The sequence below is a fragment of the Mus caroli genome, chromosome 7, assembly GCF_900094665.2.
Source record: "Mus caroli chromosome 7, CAROLI_EIJ_v1.1, whole genome shotgun sequence".
In the NCBI taxonomy this organism is placed as follows: Eukaryota; Metazoa; Chordata; class Mammalia; order Rodentia; family Muridae; genus Mus; species Mus caroli.
In genome coordinates, this window is record NC_034576.1 from 145,714,736 (window position 1) to 145,729,197 (window position 14,462).

Consider the following 14,462-nt stretch of genomic DNA (forward strand, 5'->3'; position numbering starts at 1 on the left):
ACATGCATACTGAGAGACTAGGAGAAGGCGTTGGATCCCCTAGAAGTTAACCTAGAAGGTTGTTTGCCATCATGTGGGTTTGTGAACTGAGCTATTGCTCAAGCCTCTATGATCATTTGCTAAGGCCTTTCTTACTGTAGCTAACTGCTTCCAGAGCCCTAGGCTGGTTCCACAGTCAAACTGCTTGCTCCTAAGAATGGGCTTTCACAGCCTCAAAACCAAGTGTTAAGTCTGCAGACTGGAATCTTTGGTCCAGCCACTCAAGAGCTCAGTCCAGCAGGGTTGTGGCCAACTGTGGACAGTCAGAAGGAGCAAGTAGGCTATCAGAAAAACCCCAACCAATCCAACAACAACAACAAAAAAACCAATCTCAGTTTGTGTTTCACAACTTTAATAGAATATCCTAACTATTCTGTACAAATTGAAAACACCGTATTCAGTTACAAATGTGTTATTGGGTAAGGCTGAGCACACTCTACATGGCTGGTCACTGTGGACATGGCTGTCCTGGCTACCAGAGACACAACCATACTCTCAGAAACACCCCTCCCCCCGCACCACACCAACCACCAACTGGTCACCAAACCCAGGTGTGGCCCTGGTGTGCACAGTACAAGCTGAAGCTGTACTCCACAGGCCAGAGATCCCTAGTGAAGGAGAACTTCTGCCCCCTGGCTACAGCCTGCCAACTTCCAGCGGCAATAACATATGGTCTGCATGGCACAGCGCAGCACAGCTGGTGGCAGGAAGTAGCAGGGCTTCCTCCATGAGCCTCCCTCCACTTGGTGTCACATCCTCCTGATCAAGTCAGCAACATGGTCTCTTAAGTGGGAGGAGGACAGTGAAGTCCAAAGCTCCCCAAGCACAAGTAAATAAATAAGTACGAGGGTGAACCCGATGGCTCTGGCCTCAGAGGTGTGTGCCACAACCCACCCACCCCTAAAACCAAAACGCAAGAAAAAAAAATGCTCTAAGGCGAGCACAGCTTCCTCTACAGTGCTTGGGCGATGACTAGGGCACAGCAGCTGGAGCAGCTTCCCACGCAGTTCAGCGGCTGGAAATCATGGGGCCTTGCCAGTAGGGAGGGCCGGGTGCACACAATCACAGGCTCTGTCAATCCCAGGCACAACCTCGGTCCACCCCAAGTGATCTTCAGGCACCAAGCTGCAGGTGCTACAACTAAATCTCCTATTCTGAACTGCAGCAGTCTCCACTGTACAAGTTTAGCAAAGTAAGATGGGGAGGGGGAGAGGAATCATGCACTTGGAAATGGTTAGATGTCACAGCACTGTCAACAAAATTCTGCTTTGGCAGGGACTGAGGCCCCTGCCTGCGGTCCTGACAGCCATCGACAAGGCGGCCCCACAGGGTCACTGCTTCTCACTGCTGCTTGCACTCCGCTGGCTGGCTGGGTTCTTTCTGCAAGAATACAGAATTTGAAGAGAATAAAACAAGTATCACTCATCAAGCCTCCCCTTCCCATAAGAACCAAGACCCAACGAGCTCATTCCTTTTTACCAAAAAGATGGCTCCCACAAACGGACTTTAAGAGCTGACCCAGAAATAGGTCAGCTCCCCAGAAGAGTCCCAGGTGTCTGCTTTCCTGTTCTAATGTAAAGTCTAACTTAAAATGTGCTAGGCAGACACTTGCTGGGGCCACAAGGAACTAGCCACATGAGAGTCTTTGCTGCAGGTATAGATCACACCGGCCTGTGCCAGCAACTTCCTCTCTCTAGGGCAGCCCAGTCCTGGGCATTCACGCAGTGAAGGCAGTCCTTCCGAGCCAGCTGGCTCTCTCCGCTAGTACCCAAACAGATTCAACTCCAGTGGTTCATAGGGCAGGAGCTAGTTCCTATAGAGCATGTCTATCAGTCTCACAGAGTATGAGCCAGATCACACCTGTCTGACCTAACACACAAACCTGGTGTCTTTAAAACACATCCAAGATCTGGGAGTTTTGTATGTAGGACAATAAAAGCCTGAGGACAGACAAGGACCTTACTGCTGCCTCAGAGCTAAAATATGTACTCGTCTTTTTTCCAGAATCCCTGGGAACTACAACTTCAAATCACTGTGGTTCCAGGCTGAGGCAGAGCAACGCATGCTCAAGGCCCGTCTGACCCACACAGCAAGGTTCGTTCATGTCTCCAAGTAACAAAGACTAGAAATGCAGCCTAGCAAGTGTAGCACTTGTCGGGTGTGCCCAAGGTCCTGGGCTTGATCCTCAGCACCACATCAAAAAATCTATTATTTTTAGAGAAGGACTATGTATGAACCCCTGGCTGACCTTGAACTCACAAAGATCTGCTTGCATTGGTCTCTCAAGTGCTGGGGAAAAAAATTACTCTTTTGCTTTGAGATAGGGTCTCACTTATGTAGTCTTGGCTGTTCTGGAATGTTGTAAACCAGAGTGGCCTTGAACTCACAGGAAATTGCCTGTTCCTGCATCTCGAATGCTAAGATAAAATGTGTGTTTTGCCTACATGTATGTCTGCACACCATGTATGTTCCTAGTGCCATCAGCAGTAGAAGAGGAGGTGGTCAGACTGCTTGGAACTAGTTACAGAGAGCTGAATGTAAGCTGCCATGTGGATGTCGAGAACTTCAACTTTGGAAGAGCAGCCCGTGCTCTTAAGCTAAGCCTATCTCTCCAGCCTGATAAAATACATTTATTAAAAAGCTATTCTGTGTGGTGTGGTGGCACACACCTTTAATCCCAGGAGGTGGAGGCTGTTGGATCTCTGAGTGTTTTGAGTCCAGCCTCTATACAAAGCAAGTTCCAGGACAGCCAGGGCTGTTTACACAAAGAAATTATGTCTCAAAAAACCACCCCCCCCCCCAATAAATAAAAATAAAAAAATTGACTATGGCTATGGGAGAGAGAGGGAGAGGGGGAGAGGGAGAGGGAGAGGGAGAGGGAGAGAGAGAGAGAGAGAGAGAGAGAGAGAGAGAGAGAGAGAGAGAGAGAGAGAGTGTGTGTTGGGGGTGTCTAAGAANGAGAGAGAGAGAGAGAGAGAGAGAGAGAGAGAGAGAGAGAGAGAGAGAGAGAGAGTGTGTGTTGGGGGTGTCTAAGAAAAACCTGCATCACATGTATGTTAACACCAGAAGTACCTATGGTATAAGATGAAACCAGAATCCACCTTGAGGCATCACACTTCAGGGACAAAAATACAATGTTGAGGCACACAAGAAGAGAATCTTGGCTTGGTTAGACCTCTACTTTTTCCAATTTAAAAGTTTATTTATGTATGTTGTGTCTGTGTGAGGATAGGTATCAGATCCCCTATAACTGGAATTACAGATGGTTGTAAGCTATTGTGTGGATATTGGGAAGTGAACCCAGGACCTCTAAAACAACTAGTGCTCTTCACCACTGAGCCATCTCTCCAGCCTGAGAAGAACACAGGGATATAACTGAGCCCTCCAGGTTATGGTTCCTACCCCTGTGTTTCAGGGGCCTTGTAAGTCAACAAGGAACCCAAGCCCAGAGATGCTGTGCTATTCTCAGCAGTCAACTTCACTGTATGTGGAATTAACTCAAACCCAAGCTGCTGGGCACTCCTGTGGGGGACTTTTTTGATGGGATTATTTGAAGTGGAAAGACCTACTTTAAACCTAGGCCATAGCTCCTAGTGGTAGTTTATGTAAAGGACATGGAAAAAGAAAGTTTCTGCTCTTTACCTGCTTGCCCTCACTGTCAGGCAAGTCCATTCCTTCACTGGCGTTTGAGCCTATTTCTTTGGCATGGCAACATATACACAAAACCAGCTGAGACACCCAACTTTGTGGACCAAATAAGGATCAGATGTTTGAACTTGGGGGACAGCCATTTCTAGAATAGTTGAATCACAGACTATAAGCCACTCTAGTAAATCCCATTTATAATGGATTCATTCTATCAGTTGTTTCTCTAGAGAAGCTCAATACAGATGCCAATCAAGCAAGAGCTGTCAAAAGACAGCCAAGGCTAGATCTAGAGGTAGTCAACACAGTGGTCATGGTCACTAACCTACTGACCTAGAGAGCATCAGAGGCAGGGTGTCCCAAGCGAGTACAGCAGGGATAGGAGAGAAGAAGGCAAGCAATGCACACAAGGGAAGGAGTGGGAGCTCTAGGGGCTGGGGTGCAATGGGGTCTCCCCCAGCACAGAAAAATAAAGGCATTGCAGGTAAAAAACAAGCGGGCAAGGAGTAGGTGTGTCCCTACCACGGCCTCAGAACATAGGCATCCTGAACTTTATCCTGTTACTTAAATGAAGTGGCATTGCATTTTGACCACAGGAATGTAAATTTTTTTTGTCTTCAAAAAAAAAAAAAAAACAAACCAAAACTGGAGGATGTAAAAATCCAAAACATAAGCCATAGCAGTTTAGGTAATGAAGCTACCGAGGAGAATAATCTTTATTAGTGTGGCAGAAGAGGCCATTGGAAAGGTAAGAACAATGAGGCAGCAGGTTTACACAAGGAAACCACAGCTCCACACCCCACCCATGCCAGGCAGTAGGCAGTAGTATCCACCTACGCTACTACTGGGATAACAACCCATTGAAGGGTGGGACACTGGCTTTGGCCTGTGACACAGTCAGAAACTAAACTGCAACTGAACTGTACCTTCTGCTACATCACAAATCTTAATGACAAATTGGCCAGCCCCTCAACATTAGCACTTAAAATGCATTAAGTCGGCCAAAACCTCGATCACCACAGGCCTACATAAAGTGGGGTTATCAAAAGCATGGTGAGAAAGGTGGAGCTGAGGTCACTTATATACTCCACTATGTCAGCTGCACTAGAGGGCAAGGCCCACACCAAAGCTACCAGCAGGTGGACACGCACCATAGTTCTGCTACTATGGCCTCGATAAAGAGGAATATTTTAACACTGACAGTCAACTGTACCTAACAGCTAGAGTGAAGAAGGCCCCAGAGTGAGCCCATCAAAGACAATAGGACTAGGCTCTGTCAGACTCCTGTCACTCTGGACAATTCCTTATAAACTGATGCCTACAAATAAAAAAAAGGCAGGGGCCTACACATGGGATCCTTGTGGTGCCTCCCACTCTGCCTGGCCTTTCTTCCTTTTCTTACTGCATTAGATATGTTCACAGGGAAGACCTTGTCACTGACAAGGGCAAGGGCCTCCCTTCACTGCTAATTACTTATAGGTGAGTGTGATCTCCAAACTAAACAGGGAAACAAGGTGCCCTACATTGTGTCCACAACTGGCTCTGTCATCCTCCAAACAAATCTTGAGATGGGGCTTTATAGTGGCCATGCTGGCAGGTACACCAGGCCACCTGACCTGATCGTTTTGTTCACTTACTGGTCTGTCTAATGCCTGGTAGACACCTAGACAAATCCAGAGTCAGAGCGACTAAAGTCACATAGTGTCTTTAAGCCTGGTGCAGTGTAGACAACAGGCACTTTTCTATCAGGGCTTTTTGTCCGGGGTGACCCCCTGAGGCTCTTGTTCTTTTACCAGTGACAATGCTCTCCACAGCACAGCTCATTGCCCAGTTATCAAAAACACCAGGCCCTGAAGGTAGGAGCTGAGTCTCACTGTTCTGCTGGTTTTACAAATGCATTAACTGTGGAGCCAGTACAAGTGCCACTCACAAGGTCCAGAGGCAGCCCCAGCTCCTATACAATGCAATAGATCACATCTTTCAATGTCCCAGAAGTCAAAATAATCAACGAATCAATTACAGACAGCAATTTGGAAGTTAGGTATGAACAGATTCCACCTTACCTAGAAACGCATGAATGATTAACACAAAAATTACACCTAAATGGGGAAAAAAATTGAAAGGAACTGTCAGCATGAAAGAAAATGAAATGCACAAAATTATACAGGAGGCAACAGCCACATTCTCAAGATACAAGAGCTTCCAGTAGGGGTAGGAGCAGCTTCAGCGCACCAGAGCTGCATGCCTTCCCGAGGTCAAACCTTATTCCCTCTTACAATACACAACTCCCAGACAACACTGTGTGCGGTTTTTTAGTGATGATTCCAGTTACCTTCCACTTTGGAGGGTGCACATGAAGCCACAGAACAATCACACCTTGACCTAAGGACAGAAGGACCACCCCTTGGGTTGCCTGCAACAAACAACAGCTCTTCACTGTACCCCCATTGCCTACTTCTGAAGCTTCTTTCCACCCCTAGACAATGCCAAAGGCCAAGTGTTTGTGGGGTGTTCTACTAATCACATAACTTGGGTGAGAGGCTCTCTTCAAAAAACGGGGATATGAGAGGAGACAGAAGGCAAAGGGAAAACAACAGGAAGAAGAAATGGGAGGAGAGGGGATGCAATGGAGGCTATGTGAGACAAGCACAGCACAGAAGCCAAGGTGCACCAAGTTGGAACATGCATGTGACAAGCTGCCCTGGTCCCTGCCAACTGTACTGTGACCATGTGTCCATCCTCTGCTCACAGAGCATGAACAGCCAACACCCCGAGGCTCACCAGGTAGTACAATCTCCATGACCCACAAGTGACCTTTAGAGGAGAGTGGCATTCGTGTGGGTGGTGGCAGCTTTCCCATTTTTCCCTCAGGGAACTTCCCAGTGTGTGCATGCATTCTCAGCAGCACAGCAGTCACAACACCAAGTCGCTGCACTGACAGCTTTTAGCACACACTCCACACAGGGAAAACAAGGACAACAGACAGACACTAGCCAGTCAGAGATGCAAGGCACAGGGACACCAGGCAGGGATGCACTCCAACAGACTCCACACTGTCAAACACAGGAAAGTATGGCTGCACTAGAGCAGCTCAGGGCATCCTGCCATCAGGTGCCAAAGCCCCCTAATGAAGAGTCTCCTGAGACCACAGAGAAAACCCCACATTTCCAGGTGAAACTGGTAGTGCAAAACTTCCAGGTGAAATTGGTAGTGCAAAACTTCCACGTGAAATTGGTGGTGCAGATTGTCTTTTCTTTTGCCAGTCTTCCTGTCCTGCAACCAATCACTATGCATATGTATATACGATGCTTTTTTGTCAATCTTCTAAGCAAAAGTTCTGATCACAAGCTAATGTTCTCTTTACTATCACACACAATTCATAGCAGGTGCTCTGCTGATGCACATGGGTGCTTCCTGTCACAACATCCCTCTAGGGAAGAGCTGGAAGCAATGCATGTTCAAGTCTACAGAGAACTAGTAACACCTGGTTGGACCTGACGCCTCATGTTCCAGGCATATGAGTTGCCTTTCCTCAACTGTGGATTTTCTGACATGTATATTCTTAGCATCATTGCCTCAAAGTGGGAACAGCTTCAAAAGTCCCACCGTGCAATACTGGTAGGCTCAGGACGTCCCCAAATTACTAACCTTGGGGTTAACATCAGCATCATCCTCATCTTCTCCTTCTTCATCACCTTCCAATTCCTACATTAGAGAGACAAAAGAATGATGACTAGGGTGTGACCGAAGAGCATCACCTGAACCTGTACAAAGTAACACACAGCTTACTCTGCACAACACTTGCTAATTCTTACAAAAGAAGCCAGGTAGGGATGCACTCCAACAGACTCCACACTGTCAAACACAGGAAAGTATGGCTGCACTAGAGCAGACACTAATGCTTAAGAGCACAGACAGCTCTTGCAGAGACAATGAATTCAGTTCCTAGCATCTATGTCAGGCAGCTCACAGCCACTGCAAACTTTTGTTTAAGGAGATCTATCTGATGCCTTCTGCACTCCACAGGAACCAGCACATATGCATGCATACCAGGACAGACATGCATAATCTTAAAAAAAATTATTTCTTTAAAAAAAAAAAAAAAGTAGTTGAATAGGCTGATCCAGAAGCTTAGCTTCCTGTGGTGTCTCCTTCCCACGGGCAAATCACAGCAGAGTCCTGCACTAGGGCCACAGTCACTAACAATTACTCTGTATCTTTTCATTTTCACAGATAATCCTGAAACATTTCCAAAAAATCAGACATTCCTTATTAAATGGCTACTAATATGCATTTTAAAAAAAAAGATTTATTTACTTAACATGCCTACACTGTCACTGTCTTCAGACACACAACAAAAGACGACATCAGATCCCATTATAGATGGTTGAGTCACCTTGTGGTTGCTGGGAATTGCACTCGGGACCTCTGGAAGAGCAGCCAGTGCTCTTAACTGCTAAACCATCTCTCCAGCTCTAATATACATCTTTATACACAATTACAGGATCAAAATCTATGGGCACCAAAACCAAATGGTTTCAAAATCGCCACTGAAACCAAGCAAGATCCTTGGACTTCCTAACTTCAAGCAGACGAGGGAAAGCCACACAAGGCTGGAGTAACAACACAACACTGCATGACGCCTTCCTTACCTCCTCTTCACCTTCCTCGCCTTCTTCAAACTGCAGAGGAAACAGAAAAACAACTTAAACTTCTAGAACCATAATGTAGCCCCAATGCCAAGCTGATAAGCAACCTGCTAGGCTAAAGGTAGCATGAAGCTTGGTGCTGCTACAGAAGCAGTGATGGCTCCAGGTACATGTGAGGCACATGCTGCTGTTGCAGGCCCAGCCAGATCAGTCAGCACTGTGTGTGTGAGCAGCCTCCTGGGACTGAAAGTTGCTCAAGAGTTAAGGATGGGGAGGGGTGATGACTTGTGACTGAACATGCTGGAATAGCTCCCTTTCTATCTTCAGACTGAAACAGGGGCAACAGGAGTCATTTGGGAAGAGGGACTCTCATCTGAGAAATTGCCTCCATGAGATGTGTCTATAGGCAAGCCAGTAGTACATGTTCTTGATTAATAATTACTGCGGTAGGGCCCAGCTCACTGTATGTGGTGTCACCCCTAGGCTGGTGGTCCTCAAGTGCTACAAGAAGACAAGCTGAATAAGTTAGTAAGCAGCATTCCTCTATGTTTCTGCATCAGTTTCTGCCTCTAGGTTCCTAACTTTATTTTCTTGGATGATGGAAGATCCAGGTAAGATCAAACAAACCCTTCATCCCGAAGTTGCTTTCAGTGATGGTATTTCATCACAGCAACAGATACCCAACTAAGACCAAGGCTAAACTAAGTTAATCAGCTGTTTAACTGCATACAAAAACCTTGGCATTGCACACCTCAGATAGTGGGGTGGGATTGCCTTTATTAGGTTTCTTTTTTACATATTTATTTTATAAACATTTATAAAATCTTGGTGTTTAGTCAAAACTAATGTGAAACCACAACCAAGGCTCTGTGTCAATTTCTCTGTCTAATATATTTTTGATCAAACAATTTCAAGTTCCAAACATGGGTTCCTTAAGGCTGGTCACTCTAGTACCAGTGATTACTAGCATGAGAAGGCACCTGATTTGCCACTTGTAAGACCACTCGCATATTCCTTTGAGACAATATGAAAGTGCAACTTCAAAAAGCCAGAACCCACTGGCCTCCTGGCACCATAAAGCAGCAAGGAGGGACTGAGCCACAAAGTAAGTGTCTTTCCCTCATGGCATCCAAGCCGGTTTCTAAAAGACAGGCCTTTTGTTTCTTTTAAGATCCCTATATAGCCCAAACTAGTCTCAAAACACTAAATTACTTTATCAAGCTCCTGAGTGCCAGGATGACAGTTGTACTGTATGAATCCAAGGGAGAAGCTACATCTGAACTAGCCCAGTGTTATTATCTTAAGATTCAAGTCCATTTCTTTTCTCTGGAGCTTGAGAAAAAAATCATCTGGTGGGGTAAAAAGGGTCCGCACTAAGTGCACCTCCCACACTGACAGGGCCAGCTGCTTCCCCCACTAACAATCCTCTGGTCTTGTGCCCAGTAGTAATGTGTTTCTTTTTTTTTTTTTTTTTNNTTNNTTNNTTNNTTTTTTTTTTTTTAATTTGGTTTTTCAAGACAGGGTTTCTCTGTATAGCCCTGGCTGTTCTGGAACTCGCTTTGTAGACCAGGCTGGCCTCAGACTCAGAAATCCGCTTGCCTCTGCCTCCTGAGTGCTGGGATTAAAGGCGTGCACCACCACGCCCAGCAATAATGTGTTTCTTACACTTGCTTTCAGTGCCTGGTGAGTAAGGCTGCTGTAGCCAGCTCCTCAGTATGGGGGTAGAAGAGACTATGTAAACCCTCACCTGCTATCCTTAAAGCATAAGCTCACAGTATCATAACCTCCTTGGCCTGAACAAGAAAATCCACACATATATGCACATGCTCACACTGCTGGCTTAGGCCTTTCAGACCCTGTGTCAAGTATGAAGACCACTGAATTGAGGGCAAACTTTCCAATGACTCTGGCTAACTTCAACATCAGTTCTACCACTACAGCAGCACATGTCAGTGGTGCACACAGTTAGCCCTACTGCCACCCACCATCTTGAGAATGCTGCCTTAGAATTGCTGTGTAACTAGATTGTCCTAAAACCTATGCCTCTACACTGCAGGAAACAACCAATGCTAAGCAGTATCCACAAGTATCTCTGCCTAAGGAACAAGCAAGACTTTTTGAAGCTAACACCCACAAGAACAATCAGGAGAGGCAGCCCTCCATGCATCAGAGACAGGCCTTTAGACCTGCCTGATCACCTCACTCCCCATCTAAAGCACCAACAGACTCATGAGCTCTTCAAATGAAGGTTGATAACTTGGGGACAACCCAAGCCTTAGCCACCATGAGATCCTGTGCCAGGTCACATTAAAAGTATAGCCTACTAAGTAATACCTGGAACACATCACAAAGGGTAGGAGGCTCTGGTGCTGGGCACTACTATGACACATGCTAGTATATCCACTACTAGTAACTGTCTGGTATGGCCCAATCTCCATAAGGAAGGGCTTCTTCATACTGGAGTTTGCTCAAGTTCTCAGGTTTTCCACAGAACAGTTTGACCCTCAGGGTCTTAAGAAGGCAAGGTTAAATGAGTCACATCCCAGCATCCCAGGTTACTGAGGACTGACAGCCTCATGGGAAATCCCCTCCTTTTCCTACAGCTTCTAGGATTCTCTTCCCCTTAGTCTACTGTCGGAAGCACAAGAGAGCTGTAGGGCCTTGGGTCTGGATGAATACACAGCTCTGGGCCTTCCAGGTAAGAGTGTCTAAGCACCCACAGGTCTAAGCACCCAGGTAACCACCCCTCTGTCCCACATACATTGTCATCATCCTCTATGGCCTCCCCAGTGAAGTAGAGGACAGCCCGTGGCACGATGCGCTCACGGAAAAAGTGCCCAATTTCAAAGTCAGAGGCTAAGGTGAACTCGGAATCTTCATCCTGAGAGGGAAAACCAATAGTTAACTCATTTCAGTGGGTTAAAGACATGTTCAGTACACCCCGCCCCCTCTTCTTAACCCTTACTTCTGAATCATCTGCACTGCTAGGTAACAGTCACCACATTCAAAGCCACTTAAAATGACCTTAAAGCTAATGTTCAAATTACACTACAAAATACCATGAAAACAATAAGGCAGGTGGGCGGCAGCTCTGCGGCATGTCCTATGCTTCAGAGTGTGGGGTTGGGGTCTCTACTGAGGACTAAAGGGCAGGCATGGAAAAAACATTCTCATGAGGTCCAAGGTATAATGACTTCACTTTAACTACAGAAACTAAAGGAGAAGAATGGATCAGAAAGAGCAAGTGCTTATTCAAGAAATACTTGACAGAAAATCAAGGCTTTTGACAATACATCTTACCAGAGACTCTCCATCTCCAGAGGCTAGAAGAAAAAAAGAAAACACACTTATATTACAATGACACCAATGTTTTAACATCCACACTGAAGGGAAATCAGCTGGCAGACAGCTCTCCCGGACCCCAACAAGGCACCGAGGCACCTTGTGAACATTTCACAAGCTCCATCTGTTACTATTATTTCAGTTAGATAAGGCAGTGGGTCAAAAAAGCTGAGAGTTTGAAGGATGAGCAGGAGGTAGGTGAATCAGCTGCCCTACTGGCACCATACAGAGACTGACCCTGTACACCCTTCAATGCTGAATGGTACATGTTTATCTGCTATGGGGGAAAGAGAAGAATGTGCATTCTGTTGATGACCCTGCAGATATTCACCAGGTCAAACAGAAGATGTGGGCTTCTTGCCACACCCCCATGAAACCAAACCACAATTACCTGACAGATAATTTGGACCTTGACTAGCAATATGTTGGAGTAGATCTAATGCTCTCTGTTTAAGTGTGGTGTCAGCATTTCTCACAGGGCTCATGTCAGTTGTTGTTACAGCCTGACAGCATTCACTGGTACAAAACCACAGCATTGGGTGTATGAACACCACCTACAAGAGGCTGTTACCATGTAGGCAAGGAACAGTCTGAGGGCTGGATCCCGTCTCCCCAGTGACAAGCACCACAACACATGCCTTCTAGGCCAATTCTGTAGGCTGAAGGTCAATGTAGTAGTGCCTCCATCCTCAAATCTGTAGCCCAGCCCCTGAGCACCATCCTCCTTCCTTTCCTGGTCCTAGAACTCATCACTCGATACTGTTACATGTTGCCTGACTGAAACTGTAGCCACTTATTTTCTCCTCTTCAACTTCCTCTACTGTTTACAGTTTTATATTCATTTCCCTTTAAAATGCAGGCTGGATGGGGCTGGTGAGATGGCTCAGCGGTTAAGAGCACTGACTGCTCTTCCAGAGGTCATGAGTTCAAATCCCAGCAACCACATGATGGTTCACAATCATCTGTAATGGAATATGATGCCCTCTTCTGGAGTGTCTGAAGACAGATACAGTGTACTTACATATAAAAAGAATAATAATAAAGGCATTATCATCATTATAAAAAAAGAAAGAATTCAATCGAGGGCTGAAGAGATGGCTCAGTGGTTAAGAGCACTGACTGCTCTTCCAGAGGTCCTGAGTTCAATTCCTAGCAACCACAAGGTGGCTCACAATCATCTGTAATGGGATCCCATGCCCTCTTCTGCTGTCTCTGAAGACAGTGACAGTGTACTCACATATATAAAATAAATAAATCTTAAAAACAAAAAAATGCAGGCTGGAAACTGAATAAGCTAACTTCAGAGTTGTGCCACTATAAAACATCACCCCTAAATATACATCTGCTTATAAATGAATTCCACTTTCACTGTTGCTTTAGGAACACTTTTAGGGAGCTAAGCATGGTGGCACTTGCCTTTAATCCCAGCATTCAGGAGGCAGAGGCAGGCAGATCTCTGTGAGTCCAAGAACAGCCTGGTATACAGAACAAGTCCCAGGACAGCCAGGGCTACCCAGAGAAACCCTATCTCGAAAAAAAAAACCAAAAAATAAAATAATAATAAAAAAGAGTAGTTTTAGGGAACTTCTTAAGACAGGGTGTCACTACGTACCTCTAGCTGTTCCAAACTTACTATGTAGACACCCGCCTGTCTCTGCCTCCCAAATGCTAGGATTAAAGGCCTGTGCACTATGCCCATCAAGAAGCCAACTCTTAAAGGCAGGGATCCTCCACCTGGGCCCCACACAGCCAGCTTGGTCCACCATGTATGTCAGTGTGCACTCTAAAGGAATTTCCTCACACAGGAATCTTGAGCACTAAGCTCTTACTTGCTAACAGAACATACTTTGTGTTTTGTGGGTTCAAAGTTAAATCATAGAAAATGGTCATTACAATGACATTACCCAAATGTCCCATGAGGCACACATGGTGGACAACAGCAGCAAGCTCTAGGACAAAGCAAAGCCAAGTGCCCAGATCCAGGACTGGACCTGCCTAAGGTCCCCCAAACAACTCTACATTGGATAATCTTGGCAGCAGGGATGAATATTTATGTCCAATGATGGTCTCTTCATGGAAAGTGACAAGAAAATGCCTCATACCCATTCTCTAACACTAAGGAAAGGTCTAGCCACCCCCATCATACAATTACTGTGGGACTGCCGAGATAGGAGTCCCCAAGTGGACTGCAGTTATTACTAGGCTCAATGTCCCATCTTTACTATATAGCTCAGAAAACTAGCAAAAAGCTTCAGTGTTGTAATTCTGTTTTTAGCCTTTAAAAACGTTATCACATAGTAATTCCAAGTAAAGCCCTGTGCTCTGTCGAACTGTATAAAACTAGGGAAAACTGAATTTATAAGAAAAAGAAGTTGGACTGGTGACTCAGGTTTGGAACTGTGACTAGCTTGAGCCAGGAATGGTCCTAGAGAGTCTGTGCCTGCCTCCTGCCTATCCCTTCCATATGCCAAGAAAAGTGGTCATCTTCTCCTGAGGTGCACACACTATTTCTAAGAGCTAAGCAAGTATGAGGGAATGGAACAACTTTACAGAGAACACAGAGCAAGCTGCCCCTGCCCACCTTTCAGGGGGCTGAAGAAGTTGAAGAAGGACTCATTGGGCACTTGCTTGGTGATGGTTCGTACGGTGCCCCGGCCCTTGTGCTTCTGCTTTTTCTTGATGGTTTTGACTGTGACATTTTTTCCTTTCTTCCAGTCTATTGTACACCTGCAGGGACAAGGTAACTGTTATAGACATTTGCCCCAAGAGAAATCCCACTACTGTCCA

General features: G+C 45.8%; 1 protein-coding gene across 5 annotated transcripts in view; it reads right to left on the reverse strand.

The window, feature by feature from the left end:
• Nucleotides 1-370: 370 nt before the first annotated feature.
• Nap1l4 (nucleosome assembly protein 1 like 4) overlaps nucleotides 371-14,462 on the reverse strand; it is a 37,085-nt gene continuing 22,993 nt past the window's right edge. For 2 of the 5 annotated variants that reach the window (XM_021167427.2, XM_021167430.2), the window contains exons 10-15: nucleotides 14,257-14,402; nucleotides 11,634-11,656; nucleotides 11,095-11,214; nucleotides 8,337-8,366; nucleotides 7,333-7,389; nucleotides 371-1,419 (exon numbers count right to left, since the gene is read on the reverse strand). In XM_021167427.2, the coding sequence (XP_021023086.1) occupies nucleotides 1,381-1,419; nucleotides 7,333-7,389; nucleotides 8,337-8,366; nucleotides 11,095-11,214; nucleotides 11,634-11,656; nucleotides 14,257-14,402 (415 nt within the window). In that variant the 3' untranslated portion in view covers nucleotides 371-1,380. Of the gene's footprint in view, nucleotides 1,420-5,747; nucleotides 5,784-7,332; nucleotides 7,390-8,336; nucleotides 8,367-11,094; nucleotides 11,215-11,633; nucleotides 11,657-14,256; nucleotides 14,403-14,462 lie in introns of all 5 variants that reach the window. The other 3 variants (XM_021167428.2, XM_021167429.2, XM_021167432.2) reach the window with 2 other exon arrangements.